This window comes from Nycticebus coucang, chromosome 12 (genome assembly GCF_027406575.1).
Source record: "Nycticebus coucang isolate mNycCou1 chromosome 12, mNycCou1.pri, whole genome shotgun sequence".
NCBI classification, from domain to species: Eukaryota; Metazoa; Chordata; class Mammalia; order Primates; family Lorisidae; genus Nycticebus; species Nycticebus coucang.
Window position 1 is genome coordinate 12,821,923 of NC_069791.1, and position 23,590 is coordinate 12,845,512.

The 23,590-nt window shown below is 46.8% G+C and overlaps 2 protein-coding genes across 5 annotated transcripts in view; both read left to right on the forward strand.

Annotated features, from left to right (window-relative positions):
- Positions 1-17,296, forward strand: part of LOC128560859 (cyclic AMP-dependent transcription factor ATF-7) — a 118,352-nt gene extending 101,056 nt beyond the window's left edge. For 2 of the 3 annotated variants that reach the window (XM_053554399.1, XM_053554400.1), the window contains exons 10-12: positions 4,162-4,359; positions 5,820-5,928; positions 11,502-17,023. In XM_053554399.1, the coding sequence (XP_053410374.1) occupies positions 4,162-4,359; positions 5,820-5,928; positions 11,502-11,719 (525 nt within the window). In that variant the 3' untranslated portion in view covers positions 11,720-17,023. Of the gene's footprint in view, positions 1-4,161; positions 4,360-5,819; positions 5,929-11,501; positions 17,024-17,179 lie in introns of those variants that run through there. The other variant, XR_008373165.1, reaches the window with a different exon arrangement.
- Positions 17,195-23,391, forward strand: NPFF (neuropeptide FF-amide peptide precursor). Of its 2 annotated transcripts, XM_053554447.1 has the most exons (4): positions 17,195-17,329; positions 22,640-22,757; positions 22,944-23,065; positions 23,187-23,391. In XM_053554447.1, the coding sequence occupies exons 2-4, from the start codon at positions 22,656-22,658 to the stop codon at positions 23,302-23,304; spliced, it is 342 nt and encodes a 113-aa protein (XP_053410422.1). In that variant the 5' UTR covers positions 17,195-17,329; positions 22,640-22,655; the 3' UTR covers positions 23,305-23,391. The 2 variants fall into 2 exon arrangements, with proteins under 2 accessions (XP_053410422.1, XP_053410421.1); XM_053554446.1 differs by lacking the exon at positions 17,195-17,329 and having other exon boundaries at positions 21,614-22,757.
- The last annotated feature ends 199 nt before the right edge of the window (positions 23,392-23,590 follow it).

Sequence of the window (23,590 nt, forward strand, 5' to 3'; positions counted from 1 at the left end):
CCCTGGAATTAAGTGGTTTTCATTTGCATTTCTCTGATGATTAGGGACAATAAGCATTTTTTTCTTTTTCTTTTCTTTTTGCGACAGAGCCTCAAGCTGTCGCCCTGGGTAGAGTGCTGTGGCAGCACGGCTCACAGCAACCTCCAATTCTTGGGCTCAAGCGATTCTCCTGTCTCTGCCTCCCAAGTAGCTGTGACTACAGGCACCTGCCACACGCCCAGCAATTTTTTGGTTGCAGCCGTCGTTGCTTGGCAGGACTGGGCTGGATTCGAACTCGCCAGCTCAGGTGTATGTGGCTGGTGCCTTAGCCACTTGTGCCACAGGTGCTGAGCTGAGCGTTTTTTCATGTTGGCCATTCATCTGTCTTTCTAGAAGAAAGTTCTGTTCATATCTCTTGCTCAGTGATAGTTTTTTTTTTTTTTTTGGAGACAGTCTTACCCTGTCACCTTGAGTAGAGTGCTGTGGCATCATAGCTCACAGCAACCTTAAAGTCATGGGCTCAAGCAATCCTTCTGTCTCAGCTGTCTCAGGTGCCCACCACAACACTTGGCTAGTTTTTCTATTTTTAGTAGAGATAGGATCTTTCTTTGCTCAGACTGGTTTCCAACTCCTGAGCTCAAGCGAGCCAACTGACTGGGCTGCCCAGAGTATGAAGATACAGGTGTGAGCCACCGCGCCACACCTATGGCAATGATAATTTTGTCTTGTTTTTAACACATTAGGTCTCACACTGCCCCTCAGGCTAGAGTACAGTGGCATGATCATAGCTCACTGCAGTTTTGAACTCCTAGACTCAAGGGATCTTCCATCTCAGCCTCCCAAGTAGTTAGGACTATCAGTGTATATGCCCACACCACGCCTAACTAATCTCTATTTTTTTAAAAGAGGTAGAGTCTCACTCTTTTTTTTTTTTTTTTTTTTTGTGGAGACAGAGTCTCACTTTATCGCCCTTGGTAGAGTGCCATGGCATCACACAGCTCACAGCAACCTCCAAATCTTAGGCTTAGGCTGTTCTCTTGCCTCAGCCTCCTGAGTAGCTGAGACTACAGGCACCCGCCACAAAGCCCGTCTATTTTTTTTTTTTTTTTGGTTGTTGTAGTTTGGCCGGGGCCGGGTTCAAACCCAGCTCCGGCCAAACTGTTGTGGTGGGCGCCTGTAGTCCCAGCTACTTGGGAGGCTGAGGCAAGAGAATCTCTTAAGCCCAAAAGTTAGAGGTTGCTGTTAGCTGTGATCCCACAGCACTCTACCGAGGGCGACAAAACAGGACTCAATCTCAAAAAAAAGTTCCTAAGTGACGACTTTAGCCTGCAGTTTAAAAACAAGGCACGTGGGCGGCGCCTGTGGCTCGTTCGGTAGGGCGCCGGCCCCATATACTGAGGGTGGCGGGTTCAAACCCGGCCCCAGCCAAACTGCAACCAAAAAATAGCCGGGCGTTGTGGCGGGCGCCTGTAGTCCCAGCTACTCGGGAGGCTGAGGCAGGAGAATCGCTTAAGCCCAGGAGTTGGAGGTTGCTGTGAGCTGTGTGAGGCCACGGCACTCTACCGAGGGCCATAAAGTGAGATTCTGTCTCTACAAAAAAAAAAAAAAAAAACAAGGCACGTGGTGGGGGCGGCACCTGTGGCTCAGTGAGTAGGGCGCCGGCCCCATATGCCGACAGTGGCGGGTTCAAACCCAGCCCCGGCCAAACTGCAACAAAAAAATAGCTGGGGGTTGTGGCGGGCGCCTGTAGTCCCAGCTACTTGGGAGGCTGAGGCAAGAGTATCACATAAGCCCAAGAGTTAGAGGTTGCTGTGAGCCGTGTGATGCCACAGCACTCTACCTGAGGGCGGTACAGTGAGACTCTGTCTCTACAAAAAAAAAAAAAAACAAGGCAGGTGGATCACTTAACCTCAGGAGTTGGAGACCAGCCTGAGCAAAGGAAAAGCCTGTCTCTACTAAAAATAGAAAAACTAAGCAGGTGTTGTGGTGGGCACCTATAGTCCCAGCTACTAAGGAGGCTGAGATAAGAGTATCACTTGAGCCAGAGTTTGAGGTTGCTGTGAGCTATGATGCCACAGCCTCTACTCAAGGGAGACTCTGTCTCAGAAAATAAAAAAAAAAAAAAAAAAAAAAACAGGGCATCCTGTATTACCAATTTGTAAAGGAATTAAGCCTTCTTTCTGTTTATGACAAAAGAGGGGAATTGCTGAGGATGATTAATAACTGCTAATAAATAAAATATATCTTCACAAGAAGCCCTTATCTCATGGGTAGTATAATGAATAAAAAATTTTTTTCCGGGGCGGCGCCTGTGGCTCAGTCGGTAAGGCGCCGGCCCCATATACCGAGGGTGGCGGGTTCAAGCCCGGCCCCGGCCAAACTGCAACCAAAAAAATAGCCGGGCGTTGTGGCGGGCGCCTGTAGTCCCAGCCACTCGGGAGGCTGAGGCAAGAGAATCGCTTAAGCCCAGGAGTTGGAGGTTGCTGTGAGCTGTGTGAGGCCACGGCACTCTACCAAGGGCCATAAAGTGAGACTCTGTCTCTACAAAAAAAAAAAAAAAAATTTTTTCCGGGCGGCGCCTGTGGCTTAGTCGGTGAGGCGCCGGCCCCATATACCGAGGGTGGCGGGTTCAAACCCGGCCCCGGCCAAACTGCAACCAAAAAATGGCCGGGCGTTGTGGCGGGTGCCTGTGGTCCCAGCTACTCGGGAGGCTGAGGCAGGAGAATCGCTTAAGCCCAGGAGTTGGAGGTTGCTGTGAGCTGTGTGAGGCCACGGCACTCTACCGAGGGCCATAAAGTGAGACTCTGTCTCTACAAAAAAAAAAAAAAAAAAAAAAATTTTTTTCCTTTTCTGAAAACTGTTATAGCATGCAATTGTTTATACATATTAAAGATCATCAAACTTTTTTTTTGTGTGTGTGTGTAGAGACAGAGTCTCACTTTATGGCCCTCGGTAGAGTGCTGTGGCGTCACATGGCTCACAGCAACCTCCAGCTCTTGGGCTTAGGTGATTCTCTTGCCTCAGCCTCCCGAGTAGCTGAGACTATAGGCGCCCACCACAACGCCCGGCTATTTTCTTTTGTTGTTGTTGTTGCAGTTCATCCGGGGCTGGGTTTGAACCCACCACCCTCGGTATATGGGGCCGGCGCCCTACTCACTGAGCCACAGGCGCCACCCGATCATCAAACTTTTTTATTACATTCTCCCTAAAAGTTCCCCTGATATCCTCCCGCATTTTGATTACCCTGCCTACAGGATTCTCTATTATTTATTTATTTTTTTTGTAGAGACAGAGTCTCACTTTATGGCCCTCGGTAGAGTGCCGTGGCCTCACACAGCTCACAGCAACCTCCAACTCCTGGGCTTAAGCGATTCTCTTGTCTCAGCCTCCCGAGTAGCTGGGACTACAGGCGCCCGCCACAACGCCTGGCTATTTTTTGGTTGCAGTTTGGCCGGGGCCGGGTTTGAACCCGTCACCCTCGGTATATGGGCGCCACAGGCGCCGCCCAGGATTCCCTATTATTAAGCTACAAAAAGTGATCCTAGTTTCATTTTGTCTGTCTCAGAAATAATCGAGTTTCCGGGGCAGCACCTGTGGCTCAAAGGAGTAGGGCACGGGCCCCATATGCCAGAGGTTGCAGGTTCAAACCCAGCTCCGGCCAAAAAAAAAAAAAAAAGAAACTACCAAAAGAAAAAGAAAACAAAAAACAAATAATCGAGTTTCCAGCTGAACTGTGGTTTGTTTAACTAGGGGGTAAGAGGCTCGGCACCTGTAGTTCAACCAGCTAAGGTGCCAGCCACAATACACCAGAGCTGGCAGGTTCGAATTCAGCCCAGGCTCACCAAACAATGACAACTACAACCAAAAAATAGCCAGGCGTTATGGCGGGCGTCTGTAATCCCAACTACTTGGGAGGCTGAGGCAAGAGAATCGCTTAAGCCCAAGAGTTGGAGGTTGCTGTGAGTTGTGATGCCATAGCCCTCTACCCAGAGCGACAGCCTGAGACTCTGTTTCAAAAAAAAAAAAAACTATGGAGCTGAGAAGAATGCAAAGGACATGAGAGGCCGAATGAGAAACACAGTGATGAGACTTGCTGTGGTCCATCTCTTTACCAGATCTTCTGAATCTACCTAATGTCAGTTGTGATTTAGAAGGGAACTCCTCTTCCTCCCTGGTCAACAGGTCTCACCAGCCCAGCCCACCCCTAGTACTGGGGGACGAAGGCGGCGCACCGTGGATGAGGATCCAGATGAGCGACGGCAGCGCTTTCTGGAGCGCAATCGTGCTGCAGCCTCCCGCTGCCGCCAAAAACGGAAGCTATGGGTGTCCTCCCTAGAGAAGAAGGCAGAGGAACTCACGTCTCAGAACATTCAGCTGAGTGTGAGTGGGTCTTAGATGATTATGGTGATTGTTGAATCTGGAAAGTGGTATTGAATAAGAAAAAAATGGGACAACGTAATAGAAAATAGAGATTCTTTAATTAGGACAGATCCAGAAGTTAGAAAGAACCTCTTAACGGTCAGAGTTAAATCTCTTCCCTAGGGTTTGAGAAAGATACTCACCATCTACCCCCAAATCTTCTACTAGAATGAGTCATCCCTATACCCATTCCTTCATTTGGATGAAGGAAATTAGAGTAAGCACTTCAGGGTACTTGTTTTAAATCATCAGTAGACTCTGACTGAGGTCATGGAACACCCAAGGGAAATATTTTTGCCCTAGATAATGCAGCTTACTAAAATAAGGAAAGCAAAGACTGCTGCAAGCACAAATAGAATGATTCTGATGCAGACATTCTCTTGAATGTTATTTTCCCTTCTTCTGATTATTTATTAAAATACTTAAGTACAAAGGTGACATATGGATAGATTTCTATTATAAAATATATATGCACACAGAGATGGATAGAATGAAAACAAAGTGCCTTCTGTAATCTTTCCCAGTCCCATTCTCTTCTCTGTATATAAATTTGGTGTATACCTTCCAAACATATATGTATGTTTGAATATTTTTTATATACAGCTTTTATAGAGGAATTGGAGGGATTGTGTGTTTGTTTTAACATAAATTGGTTAACTATATTTCCTAAAGATCTAGCCATGGATATGGGGGATCTATCACATTCTTTTTTTTTTTGGTAGAGACAGAGTCTCACTTTACTACCCTCGGTAGAGTGTCGTGGCCTCACACAGCTCACAGCAACCTCCAGCTCTTGGGCTTAGGTGATTCTCTTGCCTCAGCCTCTCGAGCAGCTGGGACTACAGGCACCCGCCACAATGCCCAGCTATTTTTTTGTTGCAGTTCAGCCGGGGCTGGGTTTGAATCCACCACCCTCGGTATATGGGGCCAGTGCCCTACTCACTGAGCCACAGGTGCCGCCCCACATTCTTTTTAATAGTTGTATTTAGGGGTATATTATGTAATGTGGTTACATCATAAGGTGTGGATATTGACATCGTTCTAATTTTTTGTTAGCAGTGCTACAGTGAACATTGCATGCACAAGAGTGGATAATTGTGTTAAATAGATTCCTAGAAGTAGATTCTCTTGGTCAAATAGCATATGCATTATTGATTTGGGTATAATAATTTATCCAAAATAGGAATAATTTTTTTATTATAAATCCCTGCTTGTCAGTATAAGCATCTCCTGTCCTTGAATTCATGACAATTCTGGCCCTGGGCTATCTGAAGCCTTACTGTAAAACAAAAAAAGTTTTGTCCCAATTTGGGGGTGAAAACCTAGGCAACATTCTGTCCTTACTTTGTGGATAGCCACTGGGGGGTTCAAGAGGGGAGAATAAATTTTCTTAATAACTGTTTTCTTCCCTCCCTCCTTAGAATGAAGTCACATTACTACGCAATGAGGTGGCTCAGTTGAAACAGCTACTGTTAGCTCATAAAGACTGCCCAGTCACTGCACTACAGAAAAAGACTCAAGGCTATTTAGGTGAGTGACTCACAACCTAAGCAAAGTCAAATCAGTAAACTGCATGTCCTGAGTGTCTCAACTGTTTGTAATATTGTAACCCCATCCCAAGTTCTGGGAGTTCCAGACTGATGAGTGAGTAGCCCTTGTGGAGTAGCCAGTCCTACAAAAAAAAAAGAAAAAAGTGTTTTTGACAACAGTAGTTACCTTCATTATCTATTGGGTAGCAGTATTTATTGAGTACCTATTCTCTCATGAAATATACCTTTATACATAAGAAAACTACACAGATTAGGTGACAAAGTGGTGGAGCTGAGACTTATATCCAGGTGTTTTTTTTTTTTTTTTGTAGAGACAGAGTCTCACTTTATGGCCCTCGGTAGAGTGCCATGGCCTCACACAGCTCACAGCAACCTCCAACTCCTGGGCTTAAGCGATTCTCTTGCCTAAGCCTCCCGAGTAGCTGGGACTACAGGCGCCCACCACAATGCCCGGCTATTTTTTGGTGGCAGTTTGGCCAGGGCCGGGTTTGAACCCGCCACCATCGGTATATGGGGCCGGCGCCTTATTGACTGAGCCACAGGTGCCGCCCTATCCAGGTGTTTCTTATTCGAAAGACAGCGTCTGGACCTAGAGAAGATATAAATAGCATTGGGATTTAGGATATAATTTTCTTTCAAATGATAGGATGATGTTTCAGTTTATAATGTATGAGCACACATGAAATGGTGCTAGAATGCAATGGCCAGAGTAGTGGTCAGGACATGTGCAGTTCTGAAGTTAAAATTGTTAAGAATAGTTTGCTGTCAGCAATAAAGCTAATAAATGCTAGTTTTCCTTTGCAAATTAAGTAAATTCATAGAAATTTTGCCTATCAAGTTTTTATATATTAAATTATTTTTCCACTGACTGTCTTTATCATTTCAGAGATGTGTTCCCATAGAAAAAGAGTAACCATATCACCAATTTAAAACATCTGTATTTAGGGCAGCGCCTGTGGCTCAAAGGGGTAGGGCGCTGGCCCCATATGCCGGAGGTGGCTGGTTCAAACCCAGCCCTGGCCAAAAACTACCAAAAAAATAAATAAATAAATAAAACATCTGTATTTAAATTTTAATTTGTACTTCCAGGGTACATTCATTCATTTAGCAGATATTGATTATTCTGTGCCAGGCACTGTTTACATGCTGGGAATATAACAGGGAACCAAATCATTTAGATTAAATCCCTGCCCTTGAGGAGCTTATATTTTAGTAGGTGAGATAAACATTAAACAAGATAAATAGGTATAGTACATGATGTGTTAGATAATTGTAAATGCTAGAAAAGAAAGTAAAACAGGGAAGGGTAATAGGAAATGTTGGCAGCAAGACTGAAATTTTAGATTAGGTGGCTTTTGAATAAATATCTGAAGAAAGTAAGGTAACTAGCTATGCATTTATATGGAAGAAAAGTACTACAAGGAAGAGGATCAACAAATGCAAAGACATGAGGTGGGAACATGCCTAGTATACTCCAGGAACATCAAGGAGGCTAGTGTGGCTGGAGGAGGGGGTTGGAGCATAGTTGGAGATGAAGTGGGGACAGTAATGGAGCATTTCCCATACAGTCTATCAGTCATAGTGCAGACCCTTGCTTTTACTCTGCATTGAGAGCCATTACAGGGTTTTCCACAGAGGAATGACTTGACTAATTTGACTTACATTTGAACAGCATTCCTCTATTAGAGATTTTGGCAGCACAAGGGCAAAAGCAGGCAGTCCACTTAGGAGGCTCTTGCAATAACACAAGCAAGAAGTCTAGGCACAGTGGCTCATGCCTCTAATCCTAGCATTCATGGGAGGTTGAGATGGGGAGAATTGCTTCAAGCCAGGAGTTTGAGACCAACTTGAGCAACAGCAAGACCCCGTCTCCACAAAAAATAGAAAAATTAGCTGGGTATGATGGCACACACCTATAGTCTCAGTTTCTTGGGAGGCTGAGTGAGGCAGGAAGATTGCTAGAGCCCAGGAGTTTGAGGTTGCTCTGAACTGTGATGCCACTGTACTCTAGCCTGGGGAACAGAAAATATATCAAAAAATATATAATAGTAACATTAATAAAAGCAAGAAATGATGGAGCCTTGAGCCGGGATGGTGGTAATGAAAGTGGTAGGAAGAGGTTGAATTCAGGATTATTTTGAAACTAGAGTGACAGGGTTTGATGATAGCCCGATGGGATGATATATGTGAAAAAAAGGAAGAATCAAATATTGCACCAAAGTTTTTGGCCTAAGCAGCTCTGAATGGAGTTGTCATTAATTGAGATAGGCTAAAGTAGAGGAGGAAATGGTCTGGTTGGTATATCAAGACCTCAGCTTTGGATAAGCTCTGTTTTTGTTTTTGTTTTTGAGACAGAGCCTCAAGCTGTTTGCCCTGGCTAGAGTGCTATGGCATCACAGCTCACAGCAACCTCCAACTCCAGGGCTTAAGCGATTCTTTTACCTCCGCCTCCCAAGTAGCTGGAACTACATGTGCCCTCCACAATGCCTGGCTATTTTTTGGTTGTAGTTGTCATTGTTTGGCAGGCCTGGGCTGGATTCGAACCTGCCAGCTCTGGTATGTGGCTAGAGCCTTAGCCTCTTGAGCTACAGGCACCAAGCCTGTTTTTTGTTTTGTTTTGTTTTTCTTTGTTAAGCTGTTTAAGAAGCCTATGAGGCTTACAGTGGAGCTCTCAAGCAGATGGCTGGTTACATGGGTTTGCATTTCAGAGGAAAAGCTAAAGGTAAAACTTCGGGAGTCAACAGCATGTAGTTTTTAAAGCTTTTAAACTAGATGAAGTCCCCAAGGGTGAGAGCATAGATAGAAAAAGAGAAGTCCCAGGACTGAGCTCCAATCCACAAGAGACTGAGAAGGAGCAGCCAGGAAAAGCAGCCTAAATAACTAACTGCAGCGCTCTGTAAGTCAGCTGTTTCAAATTCTATCCATGGGCAGTGGAAGGTAAGGACTGATAAGGACAGTATGTAGTCTGTGTACTGTAAGTTTTCCATCTAGTTCCTACAAGAATTCTGACCTATAGTCAATCCGTTAAACTATTATTTGTTATAACAAAGATGTATTTAGTTCCTGCTGTGTGGTATAGATGTTGCGGTAAGTACTTGACACAAGACAAATTAAGACTGGGCACAGTGACTCATGCCTGTAATCCCAGCACTCTGGGAGGCCGAGACAGGTCGATTGCTTGATCCCAGGAGTTTGAGACCAGCCTGAGCAAGAGCGAGACCCCCATCTCTAAGAATAGCTGGGCGTTGTGGTGGATGCCTGTAGTCCCAGCTACTTGGGAGGCTGAGACAAGAGAATCACTTGGGCCCAAGAGTTTGAGGTTGCTGTGAGCTGTGACACTATGGCATTCCACCAAGGGTGACAAAGTGAGACTCTTGTCTCAACAAAAAAAAAAATAAATAAAAGACAAATTAATACATTGTTCCTACCTCTGAGAGACTCACAGGGTCATATACCCATAAGTCAGCTAAGGACCAGATATCCCAGTCAAGCAGCCGCTTTGTGGGGAACTTTCTGAGAAAGGAGTTCCCATGTTACTCTCTGGCACCTGTGCATGGTACATGGGTAATGCTCAGCAAATATCTGATGAATAAGTGCTCCAAAACACGAAGGATGAAACCGTTTTCTGAGGTAACAAAGATGGTTTCACAGAGGAGACAATATTTAAATCCTGAAGAAGACTCAGGTGTTCATCAAAAGGTCAAAAATGCAACCACCGGGTGGTGCCTGTGGCTCAGTGAGCAGGGTGCCGGCCCCATATACCGAGGGTGGCAGGTTCAAACCCGGCCCCGGCCAAACTGCAACAAAAAAATAGCCGGGCGTTGTGGTGGGCTCCTGTAGTCCCAGCTACTCGGGAGGCTGAGGCAGGAGAATCGCCTAAGCCCAGGAGTTGGAGGTTGCTGTGAGCTATGTGATGCCACAGCACTCTACCGAGGGCAATAAAGTGAAACTCTGTCTCTACAAAAAAAAAAAAAAAAAAAATGCAACCACCGATTGGAGTTATTCCTTATTCCACCTATCTCTGTTTAAGCAGCCATAGAAGCAATCTGATGTTTTTTTTTTTTTTTTTGTAGAGACAGAGTCTCACTTTATGGCCCTCGGTAGAGTGCCGTGGCCTCACACAGCTCACAGCAACCTCCAATTCCTGGGCTTAAGCGATTCTCTTGCCTCAGCCTCCCGAGCAGCTGGGACTACAGGCTCCCGCCACAACGCCCGGCTATATTTTTGGTTGCAGTTTGGCCGGGGCCGGGTTTGAACCCGCCACCCTCGGTATATGGGGCCGGCGCCTTACCGACTGAGCCACAGGCGCCGCCCGCAATCTGATGTTTAATAAAACTCCTTTACGGAGGAGCAACATGAAGTCACCTTTGCATGCAGCTTGGATATCTGTGTTTAGTAGTAAAATGTTATTGTCACTTTAAGTGGCATAGCTCATAATGTTTTAAATCATTAATGCCTAGCTAATTGATAGGACAGTCTAACACACTTCTTTGTAGTTTTATGTGTTAATTGAACTTTGGCCAAGGACTGGTCATTTATAACAAGTTTGATTTTAGCTAGATATTTATCACATTTACCTGTGGCACAACTATATGCTAAAAGAACATTAGAGGGTGGCGCCTGTGGCTCAAGGAGTAGGGCGCCGGTCCCATATGCCAGAGGTAGTGGGTTCAAACCTAGCCCTGGCCAAAAACCACAAAAAAAAAAAAAAGAAAAGAAAAGAACATTAGAAACAGTAGAAAGATTTAATTCCTGTGGAAATTGATTAGAGAAGATAGCTAAAAGAGATTTATTTTAAATCACCTCTAAAGGCTCGATGCCTGTGGCTCAAGCGGCTAAGGCACCAGCCTCGAACCCTGAACTGGAGGGTTCAAATCCAGCCCAGGCCCGCCAAACAACAATGATGGCTGAAACCAAAAAAATAGCCGGGCTTTGTGGCGGGCGCCTGTGGTCCCAGCTACTTGGGAGGCTGAGACAGGAGAATCACTTTAGCCCAGGAGTTGGAGGTTGCTGTGAGCTGTGACGCCACAGCACTCTACCCAGGGCGACAGCTTGAGGCTCTGTCTCAAAAATAAATAAATAAATAAATAAATAAATCACCTCTAAAGGCATGAATAAGAGGTAAAGCGTTTCAAAGAGGGGTAATGAACTGTGCAGAAACCTAGAACGTAGGCAATGTAACTAACATGTTGGGAATTGACTTTATTGGGATAAATAGGTTAATTTTGCCCTAGTACTTGCTTTCCATCTTACAGCTTCCCATTTCCTACCTAGCCTATTTATGACATAGTAGCCAGGATTCTTGGGCGCTTTCTCTAAGAAAAGATGGTTTCGGGCAGTGCCTGTGGCTCAAAGGAGTAGGGCGCCCGTCCCATATGCCAGAGGTGGTGGGTTTAAACCCAGCCCTGGCCAAAAACTGCAAAAAAAGAAAAGAAAAGGTGGTTTCATTTTCCTTTGAACTCTTTTAGATTTATGGCTGAAGGTTGTCCTGCCTCTTTTCTCCATTCTGTTTTCTAACCACTTGCTCTTGTTCTTTGCCCTCCTTCCTGGCAGAAAGCCCCAAGGAAAGCTCAGAGCCAACGGGTTCTCCAGCCCCTGTGATTCAGCACAGCTCAGCAACAGTCCCAAGCAATGGCCTCAGTGTTCGCTCTGCAGCTGAAGCTGTAGCCACCTCGGTCCTCACTCAGATGGCCAGCCAAAGGACAGAAGTGACCATGCCGATACAGTCGCATGTGATCATGACCCCACAGTCCCAGTCTGCGGGCAGATGATGCCTCCCCTGGTGGAGAGGTCCCCAGCCAGAGCTCGCCCACCTAAGAGCCAAGAGAGATGTCATCTTATCCCCTCCCTCTGCCTTGGATGTGGCAATATTGGGGGGGGGAGGGAGGTGTGAAATTGTGTGTTGTGAGTAATGGACGTATGTGGGGCTTTTCTCTTTGGTCACATGGTCATGTACGTTTGACACCTGTACTGTGGGCCTCCAAGCCCTGGAGCCTCATAGATCATCCACCAAGGGTGGGGCTTCTGATGTACCCACAGCCAAAGGCCTTTTCACATGGTCCGAACAATCACCCTAACCCACACACATGTATCTCTTTAACACTAACCCTTGCACTTCTAGGTTTGGGGTTTCTCAGTTCCCTCTCCTCCTACTAAACCATGGCTGTTACCTTCTTATTCCTTATCAGCATGCCACTTCCTGCCAGACAGAGGGAGGCTAGATTGATGGCACATGGCCTACTGACCCACCCCAGCCACCCACGGACTCAGGACTTTGTCTCCCAGTAGCTGCTTGTTTGTTCCCCTTTCCCCTTCTAAATTCTAGTTAAGACATTCTCTTATGAAGAATGTAAGTTTACCTTTAATGTACGAAGTAGCAGTATTTTCCAGCTCTTTTACAAGCTTTATTCCTTTTCCCTACCTGCCACCCAAAAAACAAGCAAAAAGAAATAGCAAAACCCCCAGAGTTCTAATTCTTCTCCATCTATTTCCAGAGCTATGTGAGTACCTCATTTTGTCTCTTTACCCACTTTAGTGGTGGGGTCTTTCCTCATCTTGTGGCCTTATTTTTAGAGATTTCTTGGTGGGGGAAAAGGAAAGAACCCAGTATCTGATTGGTTGATTCCCTCACCTCCTCTCCATCCTCCTCAGTTCTAATCATCAGGGTAGGCAGGAACAGTGTACTTTAAAGTTTGTTCCATCAGGTTCCTGGATTAATTTATTCCTTTACAGCATAAAGTGGCCAAAGCATACATATTGTCATCTTCGGTCATCTTTCCTTTCTGCTCTTGCCTCTTCCTCTTCATTGTCCTGCCCACATTACTGCCTCTCTCTCTTCTGTAACTAGTTCAGGTGCAGCCCTCCTGGAGGCTGTCACGTAGGGGACTCTTAAGTTCCCTTGTTCTACCCATCTCTGCCTCACACATCTGTCTTCTTTTCTGAGCTGGCATCTTGAATTCACAAGAGCTCATTGCCCTCTGGGCTACATTCTTTCTCTTCCCCCAGGTTTCTAGTCTAGCCACTGGCCCTGTAGAGCTTCCTCAATTTATTTCTACCCTCTGCCCACTAAATGCAATCTTTCTCCGTAGAACAAGCTCCAGGATTCCAGAGCATCACAGCCAAGGTCCTGAGTAGCTAAAGGGGGGAAGGGGAGAGGTCAGGGGTAGTACGGATCTTGGCAGAGGAGTCCAGGGTCTGGCCTGCCTAGGAAATTTGTCACTGTTGCTCTCAAGTATTCTTACTTTGAAGCACTGGATTGCAGAGGGAGAAATTCATCCCTCTTTCCCTCTTCCTTCCCCATTAGGATGTCTCATCTTCCCTTGGCTCTGAACTATGCAGTAACTACCATGGCCATAGGAAGCAATCCAAAGCCAGAGGCCTGTGGATAGATAGGTCAGCTTTAATAGTACTTCAGTGTGAAACTCTTCCAATTGTCCCAGAGCCACCTTCTGCCATCTGCCCAAGCCTAGAATGTCCTTTTCTCTATCTCTCCTACATCCATCTATACATACAAAATAACTGCCAAGTTCCTTGCTTATTTTGTCTTCCAAAATTAGCTGTCATAGAGAAATGGGAAAATGCTCTAAGCTATAAGATTCCCATTCCTTAGCGTGATAGGGGACATGTTCTGCATTTTTAAAATTTCCCCTCCTGCTTTTCAGAGCCAGTGCTGAGCAAGCCATACCTAGTGAAGACAAAGGTGAGAGAGAAAACATGGTACCCAACAGGAACAGCCCTAAGGTGACTCAGACTAGCAAATGTTATGGCAGACGCTCGTGATGCAGGTTCTCACCTCCAGGGTGTTCACTTTGAAAATTGATAGCCATTAGCCGGGCGTTGTGGCGGGCGCCTGTAGGCCCAGCTACTCGGGAGGCTGAGGCAAGAGACTCGCCTAAGCCCAAGACGTGGAGGTTGCTGTGAGCTGTGAAGCTACAGCACTCTACCGAGGGTGACAAGATGAGACTCTGTCTCTAAAAAACAAGAAAGAAAATTCATTGCCATAACTTGTGCTCAGGACCTTGCCTTTAGATGCTATTCCCTGGAATTTCCACCCACTTTAGATTTTTATTTCATATTTTGTTATCTTGATTTCCCACTAGCAACCTTGCCCTAAGGCTTCGCTGAGTTTATCGCTCCTAAGGAGCTTTCTTAAGACCCTTGATTCTTATTTTTTATTTTTTTATTTTTTGTTTTTGTTTTTTTAAGACCTTTGATTCTTTTTCTTCCCCTTCCATCAAGTGTTTTTAAAGTTTAAGAATCAATTTGTCACTGCATCCATATCCTGCCAATCTGTCCATGTGTTAGGTGACTAATTTTTTTTTGAGTCACACCTGTGGCTTGGGTGACTAATTTACATAGAGATTCTTTTTAGTTTCTTAGCCCCCTTGTTGAATTCTCTGAGTCCTTATTTCATCAGTGGGAAGCTGGTACAGGGGACCTAAATGAGGACCATTGCCAGAACCATAGTAGCAAAGCAGCACAGAAATGAGGACGAGGCAGGACAGATCCTCCCAGACAGCTCTTGACTTGGTCCTCAGTCTGACTAAGAAGGCAGAGCATTTGCTTACCCTGAAGTTTCTCTGTAGTCAGGGGGAGTCTCTCTCACCTGTGATTGCTGCCAGCCATGTGGTCCCTCTCCCCTGATCTCTGTCTTTCAGGCTCATCCAGACCAGAACTACACATCACCAAGTGTATCACTGAGCTCGTTTTAGAGACTGTGGCCTCTTTAGAGGACACTTGTAGAAAGGAGCTGGTGGGGGGAGGGTCTTGGGTTACCTTGAGTGAGTGCAGGTTTCAGGTTTCCCACCCACTGCACAGACACAGGTAGCTGCTGGGTGCCATGGAGAAAGGAGTCAGAACCACGTATTCTGGTCTGAACACTTCCTGCCTCATTCCCTTAAAAGAAACCTGGCTCAGAGTTGAAAAGTTTGAGAAAGCCTCCTGTACTACTAGGGAGGGTAGCAAAAGCCACACCTCCTTTACTTGCTCTTCCCCTGTGGGTTGTACTCCCTAGATCTAGCTTCGAAGCTTCGGCCTCCACTCCTCACCTTGGCCCTGAGCACTAGGCCATGTAATGCAGGTAGTGGTTAAGGAGGAGCTGGGCCAATTGAGCCTCGCCTTGCTGCCTTCCCTATCCATACTGTTCTTCTCAGCTCCTTTCTTCATACTTGATTGTAGCCAGAAGGCTGAGAAGCAATTCAGCTACTTGCTTGCTGTTTTTGTTTGTTTTTTTAAAACAGTCCTAAACTAGAGGTAGACAGCTCCTTTCTTGATTCACTGCGCTCCGGCAGCACCCATGCTAGTAGATCCTGAACCACCAAGCAAACACCCACAAATTCCTCCTCTAGTTTCTGAGGCTCCCCTCTGCCACACTGAGAGGCTCCTTGAAGGTGCTAGCCCCTGGGACAGCTCTCCTTACCCACATCTCCCTTCGTTTTAATCTTCCCTCCCATCCCCCAAATCATTATTTTCCATTAATATTGTACATTGTATACATAGGAAGGAAATATATTATTTCTTTTTTTAATTTCATAACCAGTCTGTTTGGGTTCCAGTCCTCCTAGCTATGTCACATATGCTTTTGTTGATATGCTCTTCCTGCTCTCTTTAGACTTGTGTTTGACAGGGGTGGAGGGGGTGCAACAGAATTGGACAGGTGAGACTCCTAAGGCAGATTGGAGGACCCTCTCAGCCCCACTATAGCTCCCGCTGCCCTGCCTCCCTCTCATGATGTAGAACTGATTCCTGTTTCTATGCTTGTGCACACAGGTGTAAATTTCCACCCACCCACCCCAGGTTGGTAACCCAGCAGGAATGAGCTTAGGTGGCTGCTGGCCAACATTCCCACTCCCTGTACCCGTTGAATCGTCTCTCTTTGGGATAAAGTCCTACCCCAGAATGAGAAAAGGCTGGGGAGAGTAGGGCAGGTTAAAGCAGCTTAGGTCCTTGGTAGATTCAGATTTGTATCATAGCTACTAGAGTTTATTTTAATTTTTAATGGAGGTCTAGTGGCACAGAGATCTCTCAGTAACATTAGCTACTATGAGTAGGGTCTGTAGCCGTGAGAAGTGGCTATGAGCACTAGCTTCATTGACTTTACCTTAGGGCAGTGGTTCTCAGAATATGATCCAGGACCAGCAATATCAGCATCACTGTCATCTGGGAGCTTGTTAGAAATTCACATTCTTGGTCTCTATCCCAGAGCTGTTGAGTCAGAAACTCTGGGGGCAGGTTTTAGTAAGCACTCCAGGTGATTCTAATGCACACTAAAGTCTGGGAACCCTTGCCTTGGGGGCAAGCTGGGAAATTCTTACAGGGTGTTGAGGATATTTTAAATACCATCCTCTGCCTTAGCACTAACATTTTTCTATTTCTTCCGGTCCTTCCCTCCTTTCCCCTTAAAACAACCACCACATCACTGATCTCAAAATCTAGATTTGTCTTTCTTCTAGTCTTACCCCTAAAACCTGTCCCTGTGTTGGAATAGACAGGAGTCATCCCATATTCCCTTACAGACTGGTCACTCCACATTCTTGGTTACATCCAGGGCCAGCTGGAGCCTTAGCTGTCCCATTCCTCCCACACACACACCTTTCAGGCAGGGAGGAGATGAGCCCCAGCCCATTAGTTGAGGCTGCCGCATCCTGACACAGTATCTATTGAAAAGAAAGCAGTGTGTATCTATGATTATATCTCTGTTTATCTATATATTTTTGACATGTAGCAATACCTCTCCATCTTATCAAGGAACTTGACTCTGGGTCTGGTTTCTCCAGTCCCCATGGTGGCCTTTGACAGGTAGGAGGATGCAGTGCTACAGGCTATTTTGTTACAAAACCATCTTATCCCTTTTCCCTCCACCCGATTCAGCATGATCCCTGTGAGCAGGCTCTCACAATCTCCCGGGACGGGGCTGAGGCAGGGGCTTCACTCTATTCTCCCTAACCGTCCCTTGTTCCTTCCCCTTTGCTACTTAGCAGTTATCCCTCCAGCCATGCCTTCACCTTCCCTCCCTTGCCCTGGCATATATTGTGCCTTATTTATGCTGCAAATATAACATTAAACTATCAAGAGAACCACTGTTATGTCTGATGCTTCACTGCTCTGATGTACAAGTCCCATTGTCCACTTTCCTGAGAACTCACTGGGCTTTCGTGTCTGTCATCTTCCTCCCTCTCCCATTTTTTTAAGACAGAAAGAATGCAGATTCTTTTCCCTACTTTTTAATACAGGGGGAGACGGCCTAGAGAAGGTGGATGATTTCTGTAAATTACAAAGCATGACAGAAGGCATGGGGATCAGAGCTCAGATCTGTGACTGCCTTGGAGACAAGGGCCCTTGGCATCAGGAAAGCCCTCACCAGAAAATGAAAGAGACAGCAGGTACTTCTGAGTTTCCCCTATAGGAGAGAAATGATTTTGAAAGGTTTGTGTAGCTGGTGTTTGGTAGATAAGTGACACACAGAGGGAGCCTGAGCTTCCTTAGGAGAAGTGAAAGGCGGTAGTGGTCTTCATTGTGTTGTGGTCAGGAGCGCATGGGAGCCCAAAGAAAGATAAGAAAGAAGATTGTAGGGCGGCGCCTGTGGCTCAGTCGGTAAGGCGCCGGCCCCATATACCGTGGGTGGCGGGTTCAAACCCAGCCCTGGCCAAACTGCAACAAAAAAATAGCCGGGCGTTGTGGCGGGCGCCTGTAGTCCCAGCTATTCGGGAGGCTGAGGCAAGAGAATCGCTTAAGCCCAGGAGTTGGAGGTTGCTGTGAGCTGTGTGATGCCACAGCACTCTACCAAGGGCCATAAAGTGAGACTCTGTCTCTACAAAAAAAAAGAAAAGAAAGAAAAAGAAAGAAGATTGTAGAAACCCACTACCAAAGCCAAGATTGAGAGGTCTGGGAGGTGGGAATGTACTCTGAAGGCAAGGCAGCTTATCAGTTTAGAGGAATTAATTCATTCCAACTTGTAACCAAAGGAAAGTCCTGTCACCTCCATTCTGAGCTTAAGAAGCCAGTTAGACCAGCCCCTTTCTACTTTTTTTTTTTTTTTTTTTGGAGAGAAAGAGTCTCACTGTACCGCCCTCGGGTAGAGTGCCGTGGCACACGGCTCACAGCAACCTGTAACTCTTGGGCTTACGCGATTCTCTTGCCTCAGCCTCCCGAGCAGCTGGGACTACAGGCGCCCGCCACAACGCCCGGCTATTTTTTTTTGTTGTTGCAGTTTGGCAGGGGCTGGGTTTGAACCCACCACCCTCGGCATATGGGGCCGGCGCCCTGCTCACTGACCAGCCCCTTTCTAAATGTAGCCTTAGCTTGTAATTGACAATCAGAGAAATACTAAGAGGAGAAGCAGCAGGGGAGTGAAGACTCAATGCTTACCATATACTGGATGGAATAGAAGAATGGATAAAAACAGTGGCTTCATTCTACTGATGTTGAGCTAAGGTTTAGGTAAAACACACACTAAAGTGTAAGAGATGGCATTAAAACTGAGTTCTGTCTGGCCCAAAGCCACTTTTTGCAATCCCTCCTCCCCCATTCTCACAACCTTGCTCCTCTGCACCTGTCAGGTAGGAACTGACAAGGACCACAGTGGGATGCAGGTGCCATGTCCCACAGAAACATCTACCCATGGACTTGATATTCCCTTTGAAGAAGCAGTTACTACATGTATGTTGATAAAGTCAGATTCTGTGCTTGAAACTAACTGTGAGACAAAGCTTACAAAAAGATTCACCCTAGGTTAATTGCATTAATAGAACATAGTATGTGGCTGGGCACAGTTGCTCACACCTGTAATCCTAGCACTCTGGGAGGCCGAGGCAAGTGGATCCCTTGAGCTCAGGAGTTCTAGACCAGTGTGACCAAGAATGAGACCCTATCTCTACTAAAAGTAGAAAAATTAAAAAGAAAACAAACATAAAAAAATATAGAAAAATTAGCTGGGTGTTGTGGTGGGCACCTGTATAGTCCCAGCTACTTGGAGGCTGGGGCAGGATGATTGCTTCAGCCTAGGAGTTTGAGGTTCATGTGAGCTAGGCTGATGCTATGGCACTCTAGCCTGAGCAACAGAATGAGACTCGATCTCAAAAAAACAAATAATTGGCAGTGCCCGTAGCTCAGTGGGTAGGGCACCGGCCACATACACCAAGGCTGGCGGGTTCGAACCCAGCCTGAGCCAGTTAAAACAATAATGATAACTGCAACAACAACAAAAATATCCGGGTGTTGTGGTGGGTGCCTGTAGTCCCAGCTACTTGGGAAGCTGAGGCAAGGGAATCGCTTAAGCACAAGAGTTTAAGGTTGCTATGAGTTGTGACACCACAGCACTCAGCCCAGGGTGACAACTTGCGACCGTCTCAAAAGAAAAAAAAAAAGAAAAAACTGGCAGTGCCTGTAGCTCAGTGGCTATGGTGCCGGCCACATACACCAAGGCTGATGGGTTCGAACCCAGCCCAGGCCAGCTGGGCAACAATGACAACTGCAACAGAAAGATGGCTGGGTATTGTGGCAGGTGCCTGTAGTCGCAACTACTTGGGAGGCTGAGGCAAGAGAATCGCTTAAGCTCAAGAGTTTGAGTTTGCTATGAGCTGTGATGCCACAGTACTCTACTAAGGGCAACATAGTGAGACTCTGAAAAAAAAAAAAAAAAGAGGGCGGCACCTGTGACTCAGAGGAGGAGGGCACCAGCCCTATATGCCGGAGGTGGAGGGTTAAAACCCAGCCCCAGCCAAAAACTGCAAAAAAAAAAAAAAGAAAAAATAATAATTATGGGCAGCACCCATACATAGCTCAGTGGGTAGGATGCTAGCCACATACACCCATGCTGGTGGGTTCAAACCTGGCCCAGGCCACCTAAAAAACAAAGACAACTGCAACAAAAAAATAGCTGGGCATTGTGATGGTCGCCTATAGTCCCAGCTACTTGGGAGGCTGAAGCAAGAGAATCTCTTAAGCCCAAGAGTTGGAGGTTGCTGTGAGCTTTGACACCATGGCACTCTACTGAGGATGACATAGTGAGACTCTGTTTCAAAAAATAAATATAGTATCTGTAACATCCAGACCAAAACCTGCTCTAATTTACATATCTGAAGTATAAGGTGGTTCCTAGATGTGTTGCTTTAAAAGATGGGGTACTCCTCTTGAACAAAAAAAAGACTATGGAGTGGAAGAATGAAACATGAAAAAGATAAGAAATGTTCTGTGAGATCTAATGGAGCAAACTAAGACCATTGGTAGAATCCACAGGGAGACTGAAGCCCCCTCTGCACAGGATATATGTCCAAAGACTGTCTGAAGAGATGGTAAGTTCCCCAGGACTGGAGTGTACAAGGTAATCACAACTGATGCTAAGGTTACTGCTGTCTTCCAGAGCCTGTCCTGAGTGGATTACAAGAAAGATCTTGGGCCAGTAGTGATGGCTCACACCTGCAATCCTAGCACTCTCAGAGGCTGAGGCGGGTGGATTGCCCTGAGCTCATGGGCTCGAGACCAGCCTGAGCCAGAGCAAGACAAACCCCACTCCCATCTCTAAAATTAGCCAGACTTTGTGGCTGGTGCCTGTAATCCCAGGTACTCGGGAGGCTGAGGCAAGAGAATTGCTTAAGCCCAAGAGTTTGAGGTTGCTGTGAGCTAGGCTGTTACAGCACTCTACTGAGGGTGACAAAGTGAAACTCTCAAAAAATTTTTTTTCAAATAATGCTCACCTTAAGACTCAGTTAATGTTCCCATGTTTTAGGTGAGGAGACTGAAGTTTAGAGAGGAAAACAGCTTGCTCAGGGCTCTTGAAGGCTCTTAAGTCATGCTACCTCTGGCTTGGCGTCCATAGCTCAGTGGTTAGGGCGCTGGCCACATGCACCAGGGCTGGTGGGTTCAAACCCAGCCTGAGCCTGCTAAACAATGACAACAACAAAAAATAGCCGGGTGTTGTGGTGGGCACCTATAGTCCCAGCTACTTGGGAGGCTGGGGCATGAGAATCACTTAAACCCAAGAGTTTGAGGTTGCTTGTGACACCAGGGCACTCTACCAAGGGCAACATAGTGAGACTCTGTCTCAGAAAAAAAAAAAGTCATGATACCTCTTCAGCATAGGCTAGAGAACCACATCATGGGGGTGTTCAGGCGGGGGTTCTGGGATTAGAAGGAAACTGTACCAGTCAAGGTTGGAAGGCCCCCCCTGAGGAGTAGGGATTCTGGTTTCTCTAAGGCAGGATTCTAGTCTGCCCCAATATGTGAGAACCAGAGCCAAACAGAGGCTGTGGGACTAGGGCGAGGTGAGATACATTTTGGTCCAGTTTCACAGCATCCCCCTCTTGTCCTTCTGGGAGTCAGGGCCCTGGGACCCATACTCTGCCTCACCTTTCCAGGTTCTTCTTCAAAGAGCAGTAGTCTAGAAAAAGGGAACTGCCGGAGCTGGCAGTGAGGAGCTGTGACCACAGGGTGGCAGCAGTGCTTCAGCTCTGGACGGCAGCTCCTAGGGAGGGTGAAGTGTCAGTCTCAGTCTAAAGCCCCACTTTTTTTGGGGGGGGACAAAGTCTCAAGCTGTCACCCTGGGTACAGTGCTGTGGCATCATAGCTCACAGCAACCTCCCACTCTTGGTCTCGAGATCCTCTTGCCTTAGTTTTTCTATTTCTTTTTTTTTTTTTTTTTGTAGAGACAGAGTCTCACTTTATGGCCCTTGGTAGAGTGCCGTGGCCTCACACAGTTTACAGCAACCTCCAACTCCTGGGCTTAAGCGATTCTCTTGCCTCAGCCTCCCGAGTAGCTGGGACTACAGGCGCCCGCCACAACACCCAGCTATTTTTTTTTGTTGTTGCAGTTCGGCCAGGGCCGGGTCCGAACCCGCCACCCTCGGTGTATGGGGCCGGCACCCCACCAACTGAGCCACAGGCGCCGCCCATCTTTCTATTTCTTTAGTGGAGACGGGGGTCTCACTTTTGCTCAGGCTGGTCTCAAACTCCTAAGCTCAAGCAATCCACCTGCCTTGGTCTCCGAGAATGCTAGGATTACAGGCATGAGCCACCATGCCAGGCCCAAAGCCCCACTTTCTGATGAATATGGGGTCTACAAGGATTTGCAGCCACCTCCACTCTCTGTGGGCTCCAGAACCCATTAGTCTCCCTCCGTATCTTACTTTTCTTTCCACAAGCAAATCTTGGAGTAGTGATTCCCTTTTTAACTCTCCAAGAGGCACCAAATGGGTGGGAAAGAGCTATGTGATCCTGACCACTGACCCCAGCAAGAAGAGGACCAGGCTGTGTCATCCTGGCCAGATTTGACCCTGGCTCTTCTCTTCTCGAAGCTTCTCTTCCTGAACATATAATACCTAACCCCTCTTGACAGGAATTTAGTTTACAAGTTAGGAGAGAGGGGAGGTGATAAATTGAAGCTCTCTAACCTGTTGAGGAATTGGGGGTTCTTGTAAAGGATCCCCAGGGCCTGGCTCTGACAAAGCATCTGCAATTAATGATGCTTCTTGAGCTCTGGAGACAGGATTTATGCATCTAATAAAGTCTGTAACCTCAGGCGTGGGGCTAGGGGCCGGAGACTGAGAGCAGGAAGTCCCAGGGGGGTCATGGGAGGGGATCCCAGGAGGCTCCTAATGGAGCAGTGCATTTCCATTGCCTGTGCTAGATTCCCCCAGGCTGCTGTTGGGGGTGGAGGACGGGGGGACAGCAGGTATAAGAGGCTGGTGTGGCTGTAGGAAAGCGGATGGCAGCATGGATTCCAGGCAGGCTTCTGTGTTGCTGGTGCTGCTGTTAATGCACTGGAGCCACGCTGAAGGTCCAGGGGTCCAGAATGAAGGAGACCATGTCTCTGTGGTAAGTGACACCCCCATCCCTGTGTCACCATTTTTCTCTAAGAGTTGTGTACTCGGTTCAGACACTCTGGCTGCCAAGGTTATCAAATTATAGATTATAGATCCTCAAAATGTATAATCTTCCCCCTGTGACTTAAGTGTCCAGGGCATTTGCCCACCTTCCTTCCCTGATGCCCCCTTACTATAGGAGGAAAACAATGGACTCCTCCCACCACAAGATGCCCAGACCCCAAGGTCACTCCTGCACTCCCTGCTTCTGGCCATGGAGAGACCTGGCCGGAGCCCAGCCTTCCTGTTTCAGCCACAGAGGTAAGTCTAAAAGGGACACAAGCATGGTAGGAGTTGGGGAAATAAAGGGCAGGGGACAGAGGAAGTGAAGGAAGGGGGCTAGAGAAGGGAGACCTACATATGAGAATAAATCTCTCCTAAGGTTTGGCAGAAATACCCGGAGGACCTGGAAGAATGAACGGCTGAGTACCCGGGCTGGAGAGGGTCTGAGCTCCCAGTTCTGGAGCCTGGCTGCCCCTCAACGCTTTGGGAAGAAGTGACATGTCATCCCTTGACATGTTTGCATGCAAAGCCCACACCCAGAAGTGCCACATGTGCCCCCCAAATAAAGCTGTCTGGATTCTGAATCCTTGGTGTCTGTATATGACTGTAAAGGGCTGGAAAGGAAGACCACCCCTCCATCTCTACCAAACCAAACTCTCAAGGAATGGGGTTGACAGGGTTCCGGAGTTCACCACATGCAGCCTCCTGCCACCAGGAAGGGGAATTAACATGGTGCTGACCTCTGCCATTCACCTCACACTCCACAAGGACACAGAACAGGAC